The following is a 23,307-nucleotide window of genomic DNA, read 5'->3' as shown; positions in this document are numbered from 1 at the left end:
GGCTCAGTGAGCCTTTTCCAGAATCTTCCTCCAGGTTTTCCCTCACCCTTGGGACATCATGGGGCTTCTGCAGCTCCATGGGGCTTGCTGGTGGGGCTGGACCTTCACGCTCGTACTCCTAGGGAAAACACAGCTTGTGGAGGATACACGCCTGTGGGTTGTGGAGGTGCATGGACCGCGGTGAGCTCCCCAGCGGGATGCTCTCCACAGCCTGTGCTGGGAAAACCAGACAAGGGTCAGCTTTTCCACCCGAGCGGGGATTTCTCCAGCCAAGCCAGCTGACTGGGCCAGCATCCCGCCTTCGGCCGAGGGAGGGAAAGCCCCGAGACACATCCATCGACCCGGCCGGCCAACCTGCGGACTGAAGGTAATCTGCAAGCCCAGAAACATCGGGAAAACGTGCAACTCTGGTTTAACCCTTCCTTCCCCACACATGAGCTCTTTCATTTCAAGGATCCTTTGGTCCTTCGGGGCAAACATCCTGGGAAAGGTGACTGCAGGAGGTCTGGGCTGCGCGATTTGGGTCCAGATGCCAAAGAATTGGCATTGCCTCTGCTTTGCCCTGGCTTGCCTGGACACGCACGCTGCCGGGACCGTGCATGGGGCTGCAGTTAGAAACCCGGGAGGTGCCAGATGCAAAACGTGGTCCCCACAAAGCACGGCCACCCGCTGCCTTGCAGAGAACCGCAAAGCCAAGCTTTGCACTGGGGAGGGGGGGGGTACCTGGGGGTCCTGGGATGGACGTGGTGCTGGGAGCTGCAAGGAACCCGCATCCCATCTCGTAGGTGGCTGCATTGCTTGGAACATTATTTAGGAGCAGAGGGGACTTTTATTTTAAGCAACCCATTCATCTGCACGGCGAGGCTGGAAAGCGCGATTAATGCAGCAGCGCTCCGGTCCCTTGTAGCCCAGCTGCACCCGGGGCAGGGCTGGGGGAGCTTTGGCTTGCGACTCCGCGGTGTCCCGGCTGGGGCACAGACCTGCCAGGGGCTGCGAGCCTCCCCCGCGCTGGTACCCTACAAATGTGGGAGCTTTTAGGGGCTGTGAACTCCCCCGGAGCTTCACCCAGGCCTGCTCGGAGCGTTGAGAAGGTCATTGCTAACGCTGCTCCGTGCACACAGAGAGATGCTTGGGGGGGGGGGGGGGGGGAGGGATGGGGGTCTCCACCCCTGGGGTCCATCAGCTCTGCTCCTTCAAAGACATCTCCCCCAAATCCCTGCTCGTGGCCCAGCAGCAGCTGCTCGTGCCAGAGCAGATCACCATCTCCATCACGAGGCCACCACAGCTTCCTTCCATGACGGATGCTGCCTCTGTGCCACGGCTGTACGCGGATATTCCTGCCCCCATCCATGTGGGGAAACTGAGGCACGCAGGAGGCTGTGATTAGCCCAAGGTTTGGCAGCATGGGCTGGTTCAAGCCCCAACAGTTCGGCGAGGGGGGGATCAAGGTGCTTTCCCTGTGGCTGCTGGGGTCATGCCGCTCCCAGAGGCTGGGGCGGGGGACGCAGCCAGCGCGTCCTATGGGACACACAGGACAGAGCGAAGGGCAGGTCCCCTCTGGGGCTGCCCCCAGGATCTGTGGGGCAGCACGGGCCGAACCCTGAGCTCAGCCTGGGTGTCTGCACCCCGATGGAGGCAGATGTGGTGTTCCCTGCTTAGAGGGATGCTCTGACTCGTGCCCCTCCAGGAGAAAGGGGCGTCTTCCAGCCCAGCACCTCCAGGGTGGGCAGCATCGGGGGGCAGCCAGGGCTCCTTCCTCCCCGCCCCCGGCCAGTGCAGGGGGTGAATGCAGGCTGCTGCACGCAGAAGAAAGGGGGATGCAGCCTTGCATACAAAAATACCTCTATTGCTCACTCCACTGTCCGTGGCCCTCGCCTGCCCGCAGCCCACGTGGGCTCCCGGCTGCCTCGTGGCGCCGGACCCGGCACCCGCAGCCGTCGGCACGGCCGAGGAGAGGCTGCTCCCGGCCGGCTCCAGCGCAGCCCCTGTGCCCGGTGCCACCGGGAGCGGAGCCACGGGGCTGCCCGTGCCGCTGGCAGACGGGCTGCTGCCTCCCTGCTCCGGGTCCCCTCCGGCCCTGTCAGGACTCCAGGTCATGGGAGAGCCGCAGCAGTTCCTTCTGGCTGTCGATGGCTTTCAGGTGCTGTAGGTAGGCCCAGGTGGAGACGGGGCTCCGCACGCTCAGGGATTGCTCCGAGCCTGCCGGGGAGAGCTGAGATCAGGGCTGGGCTCCTGCCTCGGGCTGGGCTCACCAAGCCCCCTCCATCGCCTCCGGCTCAGCTTGCCAACCCTCTCCATCCCTGCTGGCTCAGCTCATGGATTCCCCTTCGCTGCTGCTCGCCCGACTCACTGATCCCCTTCTGCTGCTGCTGGCTTGGCTCAGGGATCCCCCTCCATCACCTCTCCCCCGGCTCAGGGATCCCCCTCCATCACCTCTCCCCCAGCTCAGGGATCCCCCTCCATCACCTCTCCCCCGGCTCAGGGATCCCCCTCCATCACCTCTCCCCCGGCTCAGGGATCCCCCTCCATCACCTCTCCCCCGGCTCATGGATCCCCCTCCATCACCTCTCCCCCGGCTCAGGGATCCCCCTCCATCACCTCTCCCCTGGTTCATGGATCCCCCTCCATCACCTCTCCCCTGGTTCATGGATCCCCCTCCATCACCTCTCCCCTGGCTCATGGATCCCCCTCCATCACCTCTCCCCCGGCTCAGGGATCCCCCTCCATCACCTCTCCCCCGGCTCAGGGATCCCCCTCCATCACCTCTCCCCTGGCTCACGGATCCCCCTCCATCACCTCTCCCCCGGCTCAGGGATCCCCCTCCATCACCTCTCCCCCGGCTCAGGGATCCCCCTCCATCACCTCTCCCCCGGCTCATGGATCCTCCTCCATCACCTCTCCCCTGGCTCAGGGATCCCCCTCCATCACCTCTCCCCTGGTTCATGGATCCCCCTCCATCACCTCTCCCCCAGCTCAGGGATCCCCCTCCATCACCTCTCCCCCGGCTCAGGGATCCCCCTCCATCACCTCTCCCCTTGGTCACAGATCCCCTCCATCCCCTCCAGGAACCCGCTGGAGCTGAAGGAGCAGGAGCAAGTGGGGACAGACTCGCTCCATGGGGTACTCTGAGGCAGCAACAGCACCTGGACCAGCTTTCACCCCCTGTAGCCACGTTGATGCCCTTGGGACGTCCCCACGGGACACCCCCCACCACCCCCCAAGGACAGCGGGTGTCTGGTCCCCTGGGCTGGCCTTATCGGGTCCCACGTAGCCCTGAGGGGTGGGGGTCTCCCAGCGCAGGCGTAGGGGTGCTGATGGGTGAACCCCCAGACGTACACGTGGAGATCCTGACGGCCTTGGGGTCCTCCGGCCGGTGCGGGGAGCGGTTTCGCAGCGGGGAGAGCGGAGCTGGGTGCGGACAGAGAGCAGGAGCTCAGCCCCCTCCCCAAAGGAGAGCCGGTGCCTGGCCCCATCCTCGCCCCCACCCCAGTGCACTCACCGTGTGCGTGGCCCCGGCAGCGCTGCAGGACGCGCACGGTCTTTGCCATCATGTGCTGTGGGCAATGCACAAAGGTCACTTGCTGTCACCTGGCCCCATTTTGCTCCCAGGCTGGTAAAACACCGTCCCCTCCAGCTTCAGCAGCGGCTGCCCCGTGCCCCCCAAGAGGGGATGACCCGGGGTCCCAGCTGCCGGGGGCGTGGGTTGTGCTAACGCCATGGAGATGCTCTGGATCTGCATCCCGGGGGGGGGATACAAGGGACAGCAGGTCCCCCAAGGTGGGGGTCCGCGGGGAGCCAACCCGCCCCACTCACCATCTTCTCAAAGTTGATGAGGTTCTCTGCCGTGGTGCGATTGCCCTCGTGGATGAACGTCATGTCTGGGGGGGGGGAAGGGATGTAGGGATCAGATTTGGCTTCCTGGTCCCTGGGGAGGGCTGGATGCATCCAAAAGGGTCCCCGCCACCCCAGTCCAACCCAGTCCCACCTGCACCCCCCCCCCCCCAGCCGAGCTCCCGCAGCTCCCAAGCCGAGGTACCCACCTTTGAGGAGGAGGGGCACGAAGGGGATGATGGGGGGGCTCAGCTTGGCGACGGCCAGGCGATAGACCCTGTGGTTCCACGACGGGTCCTGGGGACGGAGCGGGACCTCAGCGCAGGGCAGGCAGGGGGACACAGCCCGGGCTGCCGCCTGCCACGGGTGCAGGGGAGGCGGGGGGGTGGGGTGGGGTGGGCAGCACCTCCAGGGCACCCCTGTGACCTCGCATCTTTTGGGAAGCAGGGGTAAACCCTGCCGGGAAGGGGGAGACGGGGCGGGAAGGGGCTGCGCTCACCAGCATCCGCTCCAGCGCCGAGTGCAGCTTTCGGATCTTGTGGGGCAGCCTCTGCACAGAGAGAGGGTCACCGGCGCCGGCAGCCTGGCTCGTCCACCCCCCCGAGACCCCCTCCCAGCTCCTCCTGCTCTCCCTCTGCCCCATGGCACCTCTGTGGGCTCTGCAATACCCCCTGCTCCGGGTGCTCGTGAGCAACAGGCTCGGGGCTCGTTGTCACTCTGGCACGGGGGATTTCAGCCCCTGGCTGGGTCTAACCAGACCCGGGGGCTGACCCCGGCCCCCTTTCCTCGTGGGAAATGTGCTCCCTGCCCTTGGCAGCTCCCTTCCCCAGAGCTTATGGGTGCAGGGTCTGCCTGGACCCCAGCACCCGGGTCACCCTTGCCCCTCGCCCAAGCCAAGGGGACCCAAATCCATCACTGCAGCCCTCAGGGGACCTCACGGGGCTGGCAGCAGCCCAAAGGTGGCTACCTCCCAGGTCTTGGCCAGGCGGCTGACGGCCGTGTTGCTCACACCGAACATCACCGCGAAGAAGGAATTCAGGTTCTTCTGCTCCTTGAGGCTGCGGGCGGGGACAAGAGTCAGGCGAGGAGGCCACCGCCGGCTCCGTCCTCGCGGGAGCAGGATGCGGGCGGCGAGGCACTCACTGGGCAGCCAGCTTGATGAACTTGCGGAGGAGCTGGGCTCTCCTGCCCACCTCGGGGCAGAGGCACAGCTCCGTGGCCACCCAGTACTGCAGCTCGTTGAAGCGCCGCATGACCCGCTCCAGGTTGGCCGTGGTCACGTCGTGAAACTTCTGCGGCCCGACGATGTAGTGGATCATTTCCACCTGCAAAGCCCAACGCGGTGGCTGAGGGGGTGTCCCCAAAGCCACCCCGCAGGTGTCTCCCACCGCAGTCGGGGCGCTGGCCCTACCTGGTGGATGCTCTTGAAGAGGTTCCAGTCGTAGTCGGTGAGGTGGCTGGCCAGGTCCTTGGAGCTGATGAGGTCCAGCGTTTCTGAGGAGCCGATGTGGGGGCCCAGCTGCTCGGGGTGGGGGGTCTGTGCACAGGAGAGGACGCCCGACCCCTCCTGCCGTTAGCCACCGCAGCAGGGAAGCCCCTTCCCCAGGGGGAGAGGAGAGCGGGGAGGGATGGACACCCCCAACCCCGAGCTGCTGTGGAGGCACCGCAGCCCCAAATCCCGCTCGGGGCCGGGGTGGGGGGGGGCCAGCCTGGTGCTGCCCATCCCCAGGACCCCCCCTGTCCCGTGCTCACCAGGCCGCCCAGCTCCTCCACGCTCACGGCGAAGAGCCTCTCATTGAGCCCCAGCGCCGTGAACACCCCCACGGCGTCCAGCTGCAGCCCCACTTTATCTGCGGGCGAGAGGGCGGTCGGTGCCGGGATGGAGAAGGGGCCAGATCCTGGCTGGGCCCGGGGCAACGGCCACCGTGGCACAGGTGGCATCCCTGGGGCAGGCTGCTCACCTCCGGCCGAATTCACCTTCACCAGGATGTGCTCCCCGTCCCGGCCGAGCCGGGGGGCGAGGGACCGCAGGACGTCCCGCACCGAGGCGTTGACGGGCAGCACCGTGATGAGGCACGAGTGGTCCGGTCTGTAGATCTCGTAGGGCACTATGGGGCGGGGGTGGTGTGGGGTGTGTGAAAGGGCTTTAGCGTCCCAGCCACCAGGGAGGGGACAGTCCCCGCTGTCCGTGGCCGTACCTTTGTCCTGGGCTCTCAAGGCGCAGCTGCTGTTCACAATCGCCTCCTCCTGGCTCCCCAGCCAGTTCACCGAGCTCCGAGACTGCGGCCAAGGTGGAAGAGAGCGGGGAGGATGCCACCCCATCGGCCACCCCTCCCGCTGCGGGTCCCCAGAGGGCACGGGTGACCCAAATCTCCACCCACCCGCCACCCTAGCACCCCACCCCCCCCACCCCCCCCCCAGGGTCACCCCTACCTTGGGCTGGGGAGAAACGCTGCCGTCTCCGTTCTCCAGCCTGCAGAGAGAGAGGATAAAGGTGGCGTTAGAGCCCCGCAGCCCACGTCTGCGCTGGAGACAGAATCGGGTCCCACAGCCCCCAGGATCCAGGCCACCACTGAGCCCCCAGAGCATCCCTTCCCCACGGGGCACCGGCGAGTCCCAGGGGTGTTCGACACCCTCCTTGTAGCTGGGAAACCCCCACGCTGGGGACAAGGCGGCCCGAGAGCTGCTGGCATCCCCCCAGTCTCGGCAGTCCGTGCTTTGCTGGCTGAAAGCTCAGCCCCATGGAAGTGCAAACCCTCCTGGGCATGAGGGGTGCAGGTTTCGGGGACACAGGCATCAGCAGTGGCCCCGGGGGAACAGAGCCAGGCTCTGTTTCGGATGGGGACCCCCCCTCCTTCCCCCGGGGGGACTCACGCTCGGGGCCGCCGGCGGTCCTGTGCCTGCTCCTGGCCCAGCCCGCCCAGGCGGGGGTCCCGGCTCGCCAGGTCGGCGAGGTTCTGCGGGGGGAAAGCGCCCAAAGGTCAGCACGGGGGTGGTCACAGCCAGACCCCTCTGGGGACATCCCCGGCTCCCGCCCCGCTCCCGGTACCTGCAGCAGCGCCGTGGTGCTGCGGTCGCCCTGCAGCAGCCGCCCGTAGAGCAGCACCCACTGGCTCACCAGCCGCAGGATCTTCCGACGTTTGTGCAGGGAGTAGGTGGCCTTCTCCTGCTCCGAGCCCTCCAGCGGCTCCGCACGGAAACTGGGACCAGTTAAGGGCACCAGCGCGGGCGGTGGGGAGCAGGCACCCCCCCATAGGTGTGCACCCAGGACAGGATGGGAGGCGGGGGTATGCCCTATGCCCAAGAGCCTGGGGGATTCGGGGCTCCCTTGGCCAACCCTTGAGGTCCCACCGGGGTGACAGGGACCAAGCTGAGCGTGCTGGTCCCTGGTGGGGGGTGGACGGCGCAGGATGGAGCCCGGTCCCCCCCTAACTCCAGCCGCAGAAGGATATTGGTGCAGCAGAGCTCTGCAGAGCTGCGAGGTCGGCATGAACACCGTGTAGGTCAGCAGGAAATCCCCCAGCAGGGTATCTGCAAGAGACCAGCCCACCATCACCCACCCTTCCTGGTGGCTTGGGGACACGGTGATCGCAGCCAAGCAGTGCCGCTGGCTGGGAAAGGGTCACCCGCGCCCTGCGCGGGGTCAGCCTGCGGTGTCCCCCACCACGGTGACCCTTGTGGGTCATTTTTTGGCTCCGAAACACCACGGAAAGGGCTGGCGAGGTTGCAGTCTTCGGGGGGATGAAAGCAAATGAAAGGGTTGCACAAAAAAGCGAAGTGCCCGCAGTGAGTTAACTCCAAGGCAGCCGCTGATGACGCCAGCTCGGCAGCTCTGATTTTTTACCCACTGGGGACATCTCCTGGTTCCACCTCGACCAGTTCTGCTCCTCTCCGAAGGCAGAGGGAGGGATGCGGGAGAGGAGGCACTCCCAGTCCTGCAGCTCGCCTCCCTCTCCTGGCCCCAACGGGGGATTTTTAGGGTGAGAGGAGCAGCTTTTGGGGTTGAACGCTGGGAATAAGGCAGCCCCACTTGGTGCTGGTGCCCCCCGCCAGCACCCTGTCCCCAGCCCCCTGCCCATCTCAGGCTGGCTCTGGGATATGGTCCTCGGAGCAAGGGGGAGGACCCCCCCCCCCCAACCTACCCACGGGGTCGTAGAGCGTGGCGTCGAGCCTCATGAACTCCAGCAGATGCTCGAGGATCTTCTCCGGCGTTCCAGCCATCACGAAGTACCTGGTGGGCAGAGCACCGGGCCCATCAGGGAAGGACGTGGCACCCCAGCTGTGAGCAGGACCACCACGCTGGGCCACCGGGCCAGTCAGCACAGCTGGTCAGCGTGGCCTGGCATCCCTGATCCCCCTCCGGGCACGTGGTCCTCCCAGCAGACTCCTCCAAGGGAAGCCAGAGAGTGACAGAAGAGGCACGGCTGCACGGCGGGATGGGGACAAGGCTGCTGTCACCTGCTGCTCCGCGCCGCAGCTGGCTGGCTGCTGCCACCCTGCAGGTTCTTCTGCAGGACGAGCACCACCTTCCCGTGCTCCTTCAGGCGCATGGTGTTGGCCTCCACATCCTAGAGAGGAAAAAACCAGCCGTCAGCCCGGCTCGGACCCGTGGGGTGATGCCTGGCTGGTTGGTTGCACCCCTAAACCCCACGTTGGCACGCAGAGAAGTGTCCTCCCGTGCAAACGCCACGGAGGGTGCAGGGCACGTCCCAGCTCGCAGCCAGCACCCCCGAGCCCCCCGAGCCCCCTGGCCACCTTGAGGATGCGGTTGAAGTCCTGCTTGTCGACGCGGAGGAAGTGGCAGTTGTCCTCTCGCAGGATGATGGTGGCCGCTCGGGGCGCGTCGTTCACCAGCGCCAGCTGCCCAAAGTCGTCCCCTTCGTGCAGGGTGGCCACCAAGCCCTGGGGGTGGGCACGGAGGGTGAGGGATGGGGTGGGAGCTCTTGTCCCCACTGGAGGACGGTGACACAGGGTGTCTGCAGAGCCCCGCCGTGCAGGGACGCACCCACCTTGCCGTGGGTGACCACGTTCACCGAGCCCTTCCAGATGATGTACCACGATGTGCCTTTATCTCCTTGGCTGAACACTGCGGGGGGAAACGGCAACATCCAGCAGTCGAAGAGGGGGAGCCCCCAAGCATCCCTCTTCAGACCCCCACCCCGAGCCCCCAGCCCAGGCAAACGCGGCGAGCGCCCCGGTTCCCTCCATCCCTGCTCAACAAAGAGACACCAGGAGCATCCACAGTGACGGCAACGGCTCCAGCCGTCCTCCCCCGGGCTCGGGGACCCTTTCCTGGGGGAGGGAACAGCCCTGCCCGGCTCCTGGGGTGCGCGGTACTCACGCACGGTGCCCGCCCTCTGGTGCGACTCGAACATCAGCACGGACGCCAGCTCCCGCTTCACCTGCGGCAAGAGGCACCTGCCATGAGGGTCACCCCAGCCCGGAGCTGAGCAAGGAGGGGACACGCGTGGGAAGGGAGCCCCGGGATGCTCAGAGAGGGACAGACGGGAAGCGACGGGATGCGGGAGGATTTGGGGACCGGGAGCAGGTTGGGGGACACGCACACCCCGTAGGGGAAGCAGGGCACAGCCCCACTCACCGAGTTGGAGAGATGGGCCACGGCTTTGATGTGGAGGAGCTCCTCAAATATCAGCTCCAGCTCGTCCTCCGTGCGCTGGGCGGGCCTGGGGGGGGGCAGGGGGGCAGTGGGGGGTGAGCAGCCCTCCGTGTCCCCTCTCCCTGCCTTGTCCCACGGCACAGACACCCCTCTCCAGGCACAACCCCCTGGCCGAGCAGCCACTTTCTCCCCACGGTTCTGGCAGCCGTGGAAGAGATGCTCGGGTCGCCCCATCCACAGCAGCCCCTTTGCTACTCCAGACCCCCGTGGAGTGGGGTGGAAACGAGCCCAACGTGTGTGTCCCCCCCCCCGGGGGAGCACCCGGCTACTCACGGCTTGCGCAGGGCCATGGTGAGCAGCGCGTCGGGACCCAACTGGGCCAGGAAGGCCAGTGCCTCCAGCAGCTCCTCCGCATCCCGGAGCCCCGTGCCGGGCTCGGGGCTCAGCTCCAGCTCGGCAAAGCGATAAAACTGGGTGTCCTTGTCCTGGAAATGCCACTCCTGCTTCACTGCAGGGGGACAGCACCCTGAGCTCCTGCAGGGGAGACCCGCGGGGCACCACGTGCACCCACGGGAGAGCCCAGCAGCACCCAGCGCGGCCAGTCTCGCCTTGCGAGACCTCGCCGCCGCGCGGGGGGCTGCCACCGCCCGCCCTCACCGTGTGTCAGGACACCTCCGTCCACCAGCACCTGGCAGATGCCGACGGCCTGGCTGCGGGTCTGGATGGCGAGCCGGGCGCTCAGCAGCCAGTCCACCAGCTCCTTCCCGGAGCAGCACTGCCTGCAAGGGGGGGAGGGCGTGAGAAACACCCCCAAAACGGGGCTGCAGCACCCAGCACCCCACCCGAAGCCCTGCCTGGGGAAGTCATGCCCTCCTCGGAGCATTGCCAGGGTCCCTGGCAGCCTGTGGTGCCCCCCGGCGTGGCGGGGGTGGCGGCCGTCCCACCTGTGGTGCCGCAGGTGATGCTTGTGGTCCCGGATGAGGCCGGGGCGGGTGCTGGTGAGGTGGATGAAGAGGAGCTTCCCCGCTCGCCAGATCTTCTCCGAGGATGCCTGGGGGCGAAAGGGGATTTTGCAGCTCGCAGGGGAAGCAGGGAGGCTGCCCCCCCCCGCCCCTCGCCCCCCGCCAAGGTGCGATACACCCGCACGCCCACCCCAGCACCCCGGGATCTCCAGCACCCGCCCCCAGGGACGGCTGAGCCCAAGGGACCGAGCAGCCCAGAGCCAAGCCGAGCCCCCCACGATATGGGGGTGCTCCAGCCCCCCCCCCCCCCCCCCCCCCCCCTCACAGCCTTCAACACACATTTCTCCATCTCCCACCTCCCCACACTCACGCCCTTGTGGGTTTTGCCAGCCCACCCACCTGGGTAAGGCTGTGCCCATAGTCCAGGGTGGATTCACTGTCCAAAAGTGGGGTCTGGAAAAGCAAAGAGAAGGGTGTTGGTGGCTGTAGGGGCTCTGCCATGTCCCCCTTCACCCCGCACACCCCCGGAGGGCTCCTGCCTCCCCCAGGGCGCAGATCAGCCTCATCTGCCCTGCACCAGGCGAGGAGGCAAGTGTCCCAGCACCGATCTCCTAAAACCAAGGCAAAGCCTCTGCTCTGCCCCGTCCTTGCTAAAAACAGACATGTACCGGGGACCTAACCCCCAGCAACCCCCCGCGGTTATGTTTAGCTTCAGGAAGGGAAGTGCATTCAAATGAGGGAGCTGGGAGATAAAAGAAGGAAGTTTAAAGTAAAATCTTTGCGAACAGGGATCAAAGACGTCGTATTTGAGACACGGAGCTTGCCACTGGAGGAGAAGGACTTCAGAAAGACCTGGGGAAGCTGGCGCAGCCCCAGGGAGAGGTGTCCAAAGCCTGGGGGGGGTTTGCCTCAGCTTTGAAGCCAGGTCCGAACAAAGAGGACAGAAAAGATCCCAAACTCGGGCGGGAAAAGCCTCGGAGAGCTGGAGGATCAGCTCGCAGAGGACACCAAGGACAGGACCCACAGCCAGCCTGTCCCACGGCAGACGGTGGGGAGCAAGAGCTCTTGCAGGGGACGAGGGTAGCAGAGCCATGAGGAGCGCCTGCCCAAACCCTTCCCTGCCGGCAACGTGTCGGGGAACTGGTCTCAAATCACAGCACGGTCAGAAAAATTGGGGCAATAAATCCCGAAAAGTCCCTTGTAACAAACCACCGGGACGTTGAGGTCCTCGGCTGGTGCCCAGAGGAGCTCAGGAGCGAAAGAGCCGAATTGCTACGGGCGATGCGTGACCTCGCGCTTCCCTCGGTACCGAAGAGCTGGTGGGTGTGAAGCCGTTTTTCCAAAGGATTTTAGGGGAGATCCTGGAAACGATGGACCAGCAAGGCAGAAAGTCACTGAGCATATGTTGGGTATGGGGAAACAGCAGAGAGGGTAAAATTCAACACATCATGCCTGAAATAAGGCATAGTAGAAGAAAACAAGCCAAATTCTCCCTTGCTTGTGGTCAGGGGCTCTGAGCTCCAGCAGGAGCCGGTTGGTGGTCACTGAAAACGTGAACTCAGGCCTCAACGGCCGTAAAAAAAACGCAAAGGTGGGATGGTTGTCAGCGGGAAGAGAGCAAAACAGGAAACCTCACGGATCCACGGCACGCTTGGTTCACCAGCAATTCAGCGCTCCCTTTGCCTGAAGGAGAAAAACCCACCTGGAAAACCCCCGTCACCACCGAGGCTTTTGCTCTGTTTAACTTAAACCTGCCCGTGATGAGTCGATCCAGTGCTGGTTTCTGAACCGGCCCCTCTTTAATGTCTTTGCTGTTTATTGATCGTAAAATAGCATCCCCCCTCTCTGGCTCGGGGAGCCCCTCCTGGGGCGACCTGTCATCACACCGCCGGGAAGAGCTGGGGGCCGCCTCCGGTCTCCGCCGTCCATCCGTCTGCCGACCACAACGGCACAACCCAGGACCGGGTTCAGCTCCGCGGGGAGCGATGCCGACCCTCTGCTGGGCCATGCTCGAGCCCTCAGCTCCTCCACCCCCCCTCATCCCTCTGGTTACCCCCCCTCAGCGGGTGCTTTTTAATCCTTGGGTTCATTTTTCTCCCAGGTTTTCCCCTCGGGGAGGGGATGCTCCAGGGAAAAGCAGAGCAACGAACGGACGAGCCACTGCCCACCCCTAATCCCGGTGCAAAGGCAGCCACGCTCCCATCCAGGTGCTTCCCAGGGGGATGAAGGCTCCCGTATGGCCACGGCCCTGAATAAACAACCTTTCATCTCGGCTGCGTGTGCTGCATAAATCACGGGCTGGGGGAAGCTGAGAGCACCCGTCCGACCTGTTCTCCACGCGCTGCCCTGGCCAAGGCGGTTAATGCGCTCGGAGCACTCATCCTGAGACAGGGCGAGGGCCGTCCTTCCTTGGGGTGCCTTCACCTCGGCTCCCCCTTTATTTCTGGCTGTAAGGGGGCTGCAGCACTCCGGGCCGGCGCTGCAGGTGGTGGGCTCTCGAAACGCGGTGTCTGCTGGGCCAGATCCTCCTCGGATCTGCTGGCTCCGGGCTGGTTGGGAAGGTTTGAGCAAGCCCAGCAAGAGGGACGGTCCGAATGGAAGCCTCAGTTAAAGAAGCCAAGGGCAGGAGTAATTAGCTGCAGAAGCCTTCTTTGCAAATGAATTTAAGGACAAAACCCACCTACCGGGAGCTGAGGGGAAAGCGAAGAGCCCTGGCACCTCCTGGACCAGGCAGGAGGGTGATGGAGGTGGACACCCACCGATGGGTGCTCAAATGGGTGCTCTGCCCTGTGCTGCCTGCTTGCCTGTCCCAAACCTTGCCTGCTCACACCCTGCTCGGCTCAGGCTTCTCCCTCATTTTCTCCAGCCCTTTCCATACCCCCAGGGCTTCCCCATCCTCCTCTGGACAGCCCCGATGGCTGAAGCCACCAACCTGCCCCTAGCAGTTCCCGACTGGCTCCGGAGAGATTCCGGGAGCGGATGGAAAACCAGCAGCTCCGTGAACGCAGCAGGTCCCTGGGGACCGCTCCTGACCCAGCCACGCTGCTGCTGAGGCTGGGACACGGTGACTTACTCACTCTGCAAACTTTCCCGAGCCTCGTGACCGCCCCTGGACCAGGAAACGCGGTGGCAATTGCAGAGCAAATGTTTGCAAACAGGAGCCAGGCTGCGGCCGGAGCATGGAGCTACCTCCCGTGGGACCCGGAGGCTGATGTCACCCCCTCGGGCGTCAGCAAAAGCTGCTCTGGTCCCCAAACAGCCTTTGCTGTCACCCTGTAAGCGAGGTCTGTCCTTGAGGCAGGGAGCCAGGAGGCGCCACGGTCCTGCTCCGAGCTGCGCTCCCAAGGACACCGAAGGAGACTGAGAAAAACCCTGCCCAGGGATGAACGCCCGGAGCGATTTCTCCCTCCTGGGGTTTTCTCTTTGCCAAACCAGCTCTGAAACACGAGCAAAATCTCACGGCTGGCCCCAAAACCCCCTTCCCGAAGCACCCTGGTTCCCCAGCTCCCGGGTCGGGGCCCACAGGATGCCCTCCCCACCCTCACCCCCTGCCTAATTGTCGCAGCAGCAGCAGCAGCAGCAGCAGCAGCGCTGCCGCCGTCTCCAAGCAGCTTCCGAAGGAGTCGCCTCTTTCCATCTTCCTGCGCAGGGGACACGCGGGCGCTGAGATCCTGCCTGTCTCCAGAAATCCGGCGGCCGCGGGCGGGCGGCCAAGGCCGGCAGTGGCCACTCCGTGCTCGCGCGCCGCTTTTGTTTGGGATCCCGAGGAAAACAACAGGAGTTATTTCAGGCTTTACGGCTCCGGAGAAAGTCCTCGCCCATCCGCAGCCTCCAAAGGCACGGCAGCCAGCCAGGGGCTTTGCCATCCCCCCGGGAGCCTCGTCAGGGAGGGGAGCTTGGGGGGACCTTCTCTGTCCCCTCCGTCCTCTCCAGGGATGCGGTGAGAGCCGGCACGACGGCACTTGTACGCTGGGAACGATGAAGGACGGAGCTGCTCGGGGACGCTGGGCTGTGGTGTCCTGTTGATGTCAGGGAACGGGAGCCCCGCGGCGAGGAGCGGAGCTGGAAGGGTTTTGCTGGCCCTGGGATCAGGCAACCAGGTCCCCAGGAGGGATGAGACGGAGCCAGGAGGCGAGGAGGAACTTCCAGGAGCCGTAGGCTTGCAGCGACGGGGACAAGGGGCAATATTGCCGCTCCAAGGCACAGCCAGACAGCTCCCTGCCATTCGCCTCTCCCGCACCTGTCCTGAGGAACGGGTGTGCTGGGAGCACCTGCAACAAGCGGGGAAAACACTCCCCTTTTCCCTGCGAAGATCAGATCCACTCCCCTCACACGGCCGGCGGTTGTCTCCACGCACAGGGCAGCCACCCGGGGAGGGGACACTCCTGCCACACTCCACGTGCCACCGCGCTGCCAGATTCTGTCAGATTTGTCCTCTTCTGGCAGTTTAGCACAGCAACGCTCCAGCCTGCTGCTTTCCCGACCTCCCTGGCTTTTTGCCACCCCAAAAAACCCTCCCAAAATTAAGTTCCTAAAAGTTCTGGGGAGAAAAAAAATCAGGGAGAAGGGGAAAAGAGAGGAAAGCTTTCTTATTTGTGAAGGAGCTTGCACGCTGCATAGAACTGCTGAAAGGGGGGTTGTTCCCTTAAAGTAACTTCACTTTTAAAAATGTTTATCTGGGGTCAAGCAGCGGGGGAAGGCGGAGGTCACGAAGCTCAGCTGGGGCAGGTGAACAGGCTCCAGGGTCACCTCCCAGCCCAAAGGGGACAGCGGGAGGCCAAGAGCAGGGACCTGGTGCCTTTTGCCACGCGGGGACCCCCAGGAGCTCCTGGCCAGGGGACAGCAGGGACTCAGGGAGGGAGGACGTGACGGTCAGCATCCTCCCGCTGCCAAGCGACCAGTTTCTCCTGTAGAAACAGCCTGCCCGGGCGGGAAGGGAACGTTTTGAACCCCGTGTGCCGCGGGGCCGTGGAGGAAGGTCTTTCCTGTTGGCACGCTCGGGGTTGGGGTGTGCTGCCCAGCCGCCGCGCGCCGGAGCACAATAGCACCGGGCTCGTTTCATGCCCGGCTGCCAGCTCCGCCTGGAGAAGGGGTTAGGGCAGGCGGCTGCAGGAGTGTGCTCCCTGCACGCCTGGCCTCGCTCCCTGCACGCCTGGCCTTGCTCCTTGCACGCCTGGCCTCGCTCCTTGCACGTCTGGCCTCATTCCTTCCATGCTTGGCCTTGCTCCTTTGCACACCTGGCCTCACTCCTTGCACGCCTGGCCTCACTCCTTGCATGCCTGGCCTCAGTCCTTGCACGCCTGGCCTCACTCCTGGCACACTTGGCCTCACTCCTGGCACGTCTGGCTTCACTCCTTGCACGCCTGGCCTCACTCCTGGCATGCCTGGCTTCACTCCTTGCACGCCTGGCCTCACTCCTTGCACGCCTGGCCTCGAAGCCCGCAAACACGACGGGGGAGCAGGGCGCGGGTCACCGACCGCAACCGCTGCCAGGCCAGCTGGGGGGGCCGGGAAGGGCCAGACCTGCCCAGCAAACCCTGCTCAGGGAGCGGGGCTGGAGGCAGCGGGAAGCCCGGGTATGGGGGGGGGGGGACGACACAGACCCCGCTTGACTTTTGCAGCGGCTCCACCGAACCCCGTCCCCCCCCAAACCCTGTGGTCGGCCAAGCACAGACACGCCCCCCCCCCCAACCCCCCAGGAGCAAGGAGGGGTGCTGAGAGCGGCGGTGGGGAACAGCTGGCGGTGAAGGGGGGGGGGGGTGTCGCAGGCTCGGGGTCCGTCCCCCCGGGGCTCTCGGTGGTGGCGGGGTCCCCCAGGCGGGCCGTGCCCCGTGTCGTGTGTGTGTGTGTGTCCCCCCCCCCGCCGCCGCCCATCCCGCACTCACCCAGCGGATGCCCTGGATGCGGGGCAGGCTGCCCCCCGCGCCCTCCAGGCGGATCTCGTAGCTGGAGCTCCGGAACAAGTGCATCTTCTTGAGGAGCACCGAGAGCCGGTTACCGGCAGCCCCGGCGGGCGGCGGCGGCGGCGGCGGAGGGGAACGAGGAGCACCGGTCCCCGGCTCCAGCCCGACTCGCCGGGTGCGTTGCCGGCTCCGGGCTACCGGCGCTCCCGGGCCCCGCCGCGCCGCCTCCCCGGCTGCTCCCGCCGCCCCGGCCCCGCGCACCTTCATGCGGTGGCGGCGGCGGCGGCGGCGGCTGCGGCGCGGCGGGGCGAAGCCATCGGGGCTGCTCCGGGGGCGGCAGCGGCGGCTCCGCGGGACGGGACGGGACGGGACGGGACGGGACGGGACGGGACGATCGGCGCCGCCGCCGCCGCCGCCGCGCCGGGCTGGGCGCGCCCCGCCCCCGAGCGGGCTGGGACCGGGAGCGGGGCCGGGGCACGGCGCACCCCGCCCGCAGCCCCTCCCCGGGGCGCCGCGGCCCGACCCCCCCCACCCCCCCCCCCCCCGCACCCCGCCGCCCTCCCGACCGGGACCCCCTGTCCTGTTGGGGAGGCATCCCCCCCCCCCCCCGCTTCCCACCGGACCGGGACTCCCTGTCCTTTTGGGGACACCCCCCCGCCGCCCTCCAGACAGGGACCCCCTGTCCTTTTTGGGGACAACGCCCCCCCGCTGCCCTCCAGATAGGGACCCCCTGTCCTTTTGGGGACAACCCCCTCCTGCCGCCCTCCAGATCAGGACCCCCTGTCCTTTTTGGGGACACCCCCCCGCCACCCTCCAGACAGGGACCCCCTGTCCTTTTGGGGACAACCCCCCCCACACACACCCTCCAGACCAGGACCCCCTGTCCTTTTTGGGGAAACCCTGGCCATCCTGGCCATCCTGGGGTGGGGGGAATCCCAGCGTGGACCCCCACCCACAGTAGCCACCTGTGCATCCCCCTGGGACCCCAGTCCTTGGGCATCGGGGGGGCTTCAGGAGCCCCTGCCCTTCCCTGCACACCCCATCAAGGCCCTGGGCTTTGGGGGTTCTCCAAGAACCCCTGCACACCCCATCAAGACCCTGGGCATTGGGGGGTCGCTAACAGCCCCTGCCCTTCCCCTGAGCACCCCACAGAGACCCTGGGGGCTGGGGAACCCCAGGGACCCCCCTGCTCTTGGCCAGTCCTGCAGGGCCCAGCCTGGTGCGGGGAGAACGGGGCGCAGAGGTGCTGGAAAGTGGGAAGCGATTTATACTGGGGAGGGCTAAAGTGGGAAGCGATTTATACTGGGGAGGTGGCCCCCGATCCTCTGACCGGGGAGGACAGAAGAGCAGACCTGGAGCGTGGCCCAGCAGCCCTGGGAGTGCTTGTGCTGGGGCTTTTGGCTAAAAAGAAAGGGTTTCTGCCAAAAGGAGCTTTTACTGTTGAAATAAAACCTATTTTTTTTTAATTTAAAAAAAAACAGATTTAAAAATGTATCTATTTAAATAAAACCCCACCCCAACCAGCAAAGTGATGAGAAATATCAGCTGGATGCAAGCACGTTGGATAGGCGTCCTTGACACACTCCTGCTTCCTCTCTTGATCTTGCACCCCAGGGACTTTTGGGGGTCACGCCAGGCTCCCCAGGACTGACACTCCTCGGGGCCACCCCACGTGGGCCTGGGGAGATAGGATCTCCCAGCGTGGCCTTGGGCAAATCCTTGAGCAGCCGTGCAGGACGGGGGCAGCAATCCTTCCTCCCACTGTCTGCTTCGCCCGCAAGCGCTCGGAGGCAGAACAGGCATTTTCCTGGAGACCTTGAGGCTTCAGCCGGGGATCACAACAACCACCCACGCACAGTTACGGCGCTGAAGAGCCTCACGCCGAGATCTGTCACCACATACACCGTGCCCAGAGTCCGCTCTCGTGTGCGGTTATTTCGTCCAGGATCTCCACGCCAAAGCAGCGGAGCTGCGGCGTAACCGTCCTCTGGGCAAACCCGTCCCGGAATCTCGCTAAAGGACTTTTTCACTGGTAACCCAGTCTGGCCACTGGGCTGAGTGGGTCCCAGCCGGGCAGGGAGAGGCGGAGCAATGCAGGGGCTGGATGAGGCCGGGTGCTGCCTGGAAAATACTTCAACAAGAGGCGTTTAACGGTGGAGCCGTTCCCCATCCTGTAGGGACGCCGGTCCAGTTTCCCAGCTGAGGCCCCGCGGACAAAGCAGACGTGGGTGGGTTGGATGGAGGCGGCAGGACCCGGGGACTCGGGACGCCGTAGAAACGGGCGCAAACGTTCCCGTTCGATTATTCTGCTGCAAAAGATGCATTTTCTGCACCCCTGCCTTGAAGCCTGGCACGGAGGGGTGCACAGAGGGGTGCACAGACCGTGCCCGGGAGGTGCAGGCTCCTCCTGGCCCTTCTCATGAGGGGTTTTTTCTGTACTTACAACACTAAACACCTTCCCCCACCAGCGCCGTCCCCTCTCGGCCCTGCACCCAGCCCCACGCCGCGGGCACAGACCGCAGAGGGGAGGTGACGGCGGGACGGTGGCACGGGGTCTGCCCCGAAACACGGCTGCGAGTGCTGCGCCAGCGCCTCGTCCCAGCGAGCTGGGGCTTCTCACTTCGAGTCCCAGCTTGTCCCTTGGAGCTGCGTGTGCGCCTCTGCTGCCTGCGTGTGCATCTGCGTGTGCAACTGCGTGTGCATCTGCGTGTGCATCTGCGTGTGCAACTGCGTGTGCAACTGCCGGCACGTGCATCTCCCCCACCCGCGTGTGTATCCCTCCTGTGCCGCACCGAGGGCCCCGGGAGGGCTCCGAAGCCGTCACTTCCCAGGCATCCATCCACACCGGGGGGCGTCGGGCGTGCAACACGCACGCACTTTGCACTGAACGAGACCGGGCTCCCAGCGTGGCGTTTTGCAGCCCCTCCCAGACCCCGTGGCCCGTTATAAAGGAAACCTCCCTGGCCGCAGCCCACTCCTGCCGCAGCCCAAAGAGGGGTTGTGGAAGGAGAGTTCGGCACCGGCGAAGGCAGCTCGGGGCTCGGGCGACCTCCCTCCCGCCCGGCTGCCCGTCGCTGGCTGGCAAAGCCCACCAGGAGCGAGTCCTGAGAGCTGCTCCTGCTCCTCAAGGAGCCGGTGCTGCGATGGAAACGCTCGCGGGGCAGCGGGCCAGGATACGGCCTCGCTGCTGCTCCGAGGGAGGATGCTGGCTCGCCCGCGGCAGGGAGGAACTTTTGGAAAGTTCCCCGGCCTGATGGAAAGGGCTCTGGGCTTCCTCGTGCTTTGCACGTCAAGGATCCGCTCACCTTTGACAGGCCCCTGGGTCTCTGCTGACACGGGTGAGGGATCCCTGCCTTGCACAGGCATGCCCCCCCCCCCCCCCCCCGCAAATTAAAGCCAATTAAGAGAAGGAGGAAGAGGTCTGAGGAAGGCAGGAGGCTCTTGGAGCGGAGTTTCCCCCCCGGGGAGCCCCACCCGAGCGGCTGCGTGTGGATGCAGCACGACACGCCAAGGACGTGACACCTGCCTTGGCCCCACCAAGGACCACGGGCGGTTCCTCTCCCTCTCCCCACGTCTTGGCTGATGTTTCCACCACCCCATCCCATCCCACCCCATCCCATCCCGTCCCATCCCATCCCATCCCGTCCCGTTCCGTCCCGTCCCGTCCCATCCCATCCCATCCCACCCCAGTTTAGACCCAGCAATGAAGGGTGTCCCACCACCCTCACCAAACCGCTCTCCCTGCCCCTTTGCCGCCGTCTCCTCGCTTCCTCCCACCCTGCATTCCTGGGAACGGCTCCCAGCCCCGGCGGAGCTTAGAAAACTTTCCAAGATCGCGGCTGGTGCAGCTGTGCCGGCAGGGAACGGCACGGAGAGGTCCAGGGAAGTGGGACATCACGCGGGGAGCCAGGGCAGCAATCCTCCACACGGTCCCCATCGCCGCCGTGTGCTGCGGGTGTTGCTGGAGCTCTGAACCCCTCGAGAAGTCGGGCGTTGGCATCCCAGTGTGGGCCAGTCTGCGGGCCAGCACCTCCGGGGATGGCAGCTCTGGGAACCCTGAACTGGGTCCCCGCAGCCCACTGTGCTGTCTTTACTGGACCAGTAAGATGCTTTAGGGATGGGGTGTAAGAGCGTCAGGCGGCAGTGCTGCGTGATGTACCCCCGCCGGAGCCAGCCACACACAACACAGGGGTGTCACTCGTGCGGGACGTCGCTCATCCGACGGCAGAGGTCTCCGGGCCAGCGTGGGATCCCGCTGCCAGGCACGGAGAAACCCAGCGCCCAACACCCCCAGCTGCTGCCGCACCCGTGCAGTTCCCCTGCGGCTTTTCCAGGTGCAAACCGGGCGCAGGAATGCCGGAGGGTTGCTGCCGTGCCGCAGCCGCGTGCCCAGCCGGCGTGCCAGGTCACCGACTCCAGCCGCGGAGTTTCCAACAGGCTGCACCAGCTGCCCGAGTCTGGTTAGCTGCGAGCAGAGCGCTCCTGCCTTGCCATAAAATGCAAACAGAGCAGCTCTGCTTTATCTAACGCTTTATCGCTGTATTTAACTTGCTCGTTTTATCTGCACTTGAATAATAATTAATCTCCCGGAGCAGGCAGGCCTGGCCCTGTGGAAATGCGCCTTTCGTGCGGAGCGTGTTGGGCTTACGGGACCTGCTGGAGCCGGGTGACTTTGTAGAGGGACAGTTTTTGGCCGCTGCTCCCGGATCTTTCCCAGTGAAACTGGTGGTGCTGGTGACGGTGCCAAAGGCTGTTCGACTCCTCGGATCCCATCAGGGCTCAGGCCTCCAGCAGCATGGGCTGGGAGCGATGCACATCCCTTGGCAAAATCCTCCGGGCTTTCAGGACTTGGATAATTCGTAAGAACGGCTGTTATCACACGTGTTTTGGCAAAAAAAAAAAAAAAAAATTAAAAAAATTCCCATTTTTATGGGTAATTCAGGGCACAAATGATTTACTGTTGCTTTGTCACCTCCCGTCTCCCTGCGATTTACTGCCCGGTGGTGGCGTCCCCGGCACGGGCACCTCGGCCCCCGCGGGCAGGCTGAGTCCCCCCTCGCAAAGCTGGAGCCAAGGGCTCGCGGCTGCCGGTCGCCTCCGCATTGTTCGTTAGCACAAATCACTAATTTCAGGGCCGCTCTGACACGCACCCGCCGCCCCCGATCACCAAGGGACCGCGGTGGCAGCTGCCCGGAGCCGAGTCTCCAGCAAGACCTGCCTGTTCCCTGGGAGATGAGAAGCTCCGCGAGGTCTGGGAGCCGCGGCCAGCGCTCCCGCTCGGCATCTCTACAATAAACCCCACCGGCAGGATTGGGAAACCCTTCCTGGCCCCTTCCCAGGGGCTGTAAATCAGAGCAGGGCTCGCAGGGTGACAGGCCGGGCTGGCGTTTGCTCCCCGGGGCTCGCCGCAGCCCTGGCTTGCCCATCTCTGGGCGCGCGGCAAAGCCATCTCCCTCGGTGGTGGAGACGGCAGCGGGGCTGGGGGCAGTGGCCGTGTTTTGTGGTCGTTTCCCTGGTCGAGGGACTCGGCATTCCCAGGGCGAGCGCCCAGACATTCCCTTACAGCTCGAAGCTTTAAATAGCCGAGCGTAAATAAAGGTGGCAGCAGAAATAGTCTGTCCCAGGGCGATGCTGAGGACTGGGAGGACGGGGCGAAAGCAACGGGCAGGGAGTGAAATCGGGGGGGTGCTGTCGTGGGGCAGCCGTGCCAAGGGGAGGGGGCCCTGCTGAGCCCCCGGCCGTACCTGCACCGGGGGCTGCAGCTTCAGTGGGAACCGCTGGCGGCTCAGTGTCCGTCCCCCCCAGCCTACCCCAAAATCCTCACTGGGTGTTTTCTGGGGTGTTTTCCCAGCCTTTCCCTTGCGCCTGCAAGATCTACGAGGCCAGTTTAAAGCCCCCTCCATCGCCAGGCTCCTCTCGGGTGCGTTCGTAAATCAAATGGGGGGTAAAACAGCATTCTAGGAAGGCAGCGGGCCAGCCCCGGCTTTCTGTGGGAAAAGCAGCGACCGCGCAGCGTCAGCGCCGGATAAAGCTTGCGGGATGTCGGGCTCCTGCTCGTTATAGCTCCAGGGCTGGCCTTTCCCACCGAGGGCTGGGTGACCGCGCCGGCCGGCAGCTCCCGGGGGACTCGGAGCCGTGCCAGCCCGGCGTGCGGCGGGGGGCGGCTGGCGGGGGGCGGGTGTCGGCGGGAGCGGGGCGGGGGGGTTTCGCGTGTGCAAGCGTGTGGCAGAGAGCGGCCCGCAGGGGTGTGGGGCAGCCTCGATGGGCAGGTGACGTGGCTTTGGGCCGAGCAGCTGACTCTGCTGCTGGTGGGCCGTGCGAGGATGAGGGTTATTGCCCCTGGATGAAAAAGTAGCCGCGGGTTTAGGTTCGATTTCCTGACCGTGGCGCACGGCTCCTCCATCCCTGCCTCCTGCGCCGTCGCCGGGCCAGCCATGGGACCCGGAGCCGCTGAGCTCCCTCCTGCTGTCCCCAAGCACGTACGGGATGGCAGCACCCGGTGTCCTCACCTTTCGGACACAGCTTTTTGCTGGCCGATGAAGAGAAATTAATTCTGCGGTGATTAGGGGCTGAGCTACAGACCCAGAATCACTTATTAAAGTACAGACGGTGATGCTACTCCTGAGATTATTGAATTGCAAGTGTTTTAGCGCTCGCAAGCCAGGGTCACGTCTCGCCAACAGCGCTTTCATCTCTCCCTCGCCCCCAAAACGACGGGGACAGGTTTGCGGAGCTGCTGTTTCAGCCTCTCTGCAAACTCAGGGCGTTGGGTTCTGCCCGCGCCGGGCTGTCGCGGCAGCAAACCGGAGCCTGGCGTGAAACCCCCAAGGGGCTTGGGCAGAGGAGCTGCGAGCACCGGGTGCTTTGAGGGAGCTCGGAAATGCTGAATCGCAGCACGGGAGACGCCGAGATGCGCGGGGGGTGGCGAGGCTGAAAACACCTGCGACCGTTACCCAGAGGTAGAACAAGTTAAATGCTGGTGTTTGTTTCACCT

The 23,307-nt window shown here is 65.0% G+C and overlaps 1 protein-coding gene across 1 annotated transcript; it reads right to left on the bottom strand.

Annotated features, from left to right (window-relative positions):
• Nucleotides 1-2,080: 2,080 nt before the first annotated feature.
• Nucleotides 2,081-16,580, bottom strand: RAPGEF3 (Rap guanine nucleotide exchange factor 3). Its single transcript, XM_086478598.1, has 28 exons — nucleotides 16,512-16,580; nucleotides 16,296-16,469; nucleotides 10,810-10,863; nucleotides 10,393-10,499; nucleotides 10,106-10,227; nucleotides 9,782-9,956; nucleotides 9,431-9,515; nucleotides 9,173-9,233; nucleotides 8,841-8,917; nucleotides 8,587-8,733; nucleotides 8,290-8,399; nucleotides 7,974-8,062; nucleotides 7,284-7,362; nucleotides 6,881-7,031; nucleotides 6,706-6,788; nucleotides 6,265-6,304; nucleotides 6,030-6,111; nucleotides 5,793-5,939; nucleotides 5,584-5,681; nucleotides 5,243-5,368; nucleotides 4,975-5,156; nucleotides 4,799-4,889; nucleotides 4,331-4,381; nucleotides 4,041-4,128; nucleotides 3,814-3,878; nucleotides 3,500-3,554; nucleotides 3,337-3,408; nucleotides 2,081-2,199 (listed from the first exon to the last, which is right to left on the bottom strand). The coding sequence occupies exons 1-28, from the start codon at nucleotides 16,578-16,580 to the stop codon at nucleotides 2,081-2,083; spliced, it is 2,799 nt and encodes a 932-aa protein (XP_086334724.1).
• Nucleotides 16,581-23,307: the final 6,727 nt, after the last annotated feature.

Source organism: Leptosomus discolor, chromosome 27 (assembly GCF_034619465.1).
Source record: "Leptosomus discolor isolate bLepDis1 chromosome 27, bLepDis1.hap2, whole genome shotgun sequence".
Classification (NCBI taxonomy): Eukaryota; Metazoa; Chordata; class Aves; order Leptosomiformes; family Leptosomidae; genus Leptosomus; species Leptosomus discolor.
Note: the sequence above shows the minus strand (reverse complement) of the source record. Positions and strands in the feature narration are given on the sequence as shown.

What these genes read in the sequence shown, in the direction of transcription:
- RAPGEF3 (XM_086478598.1), bottom strand. Translation starts at nt 16,580, where the DNA reads ATGAAGGTGCGCGGGGCCGGGGCGGCGGGAGCAGCCGGGGAGGCGGCG. An exon ending in ATGGGCACAGCCTTACCCAG is followed by an intron (nt 10,500 to 10,809) that starts GTGGGTGGGCTG and finishes TTTCGCCCCCAG; the next exon opens with GCATCCTCGGAGAAGATCTG. An exon ending in GGCCGTCAGGATCTCCACGT is followed by an intron (nt 2,200 to 3,336) that starts GTACGTCTGGGG and finishes TCTCCCCGGCAG; the next exon opens with GCTCGGAGCAATCCCTGAGC.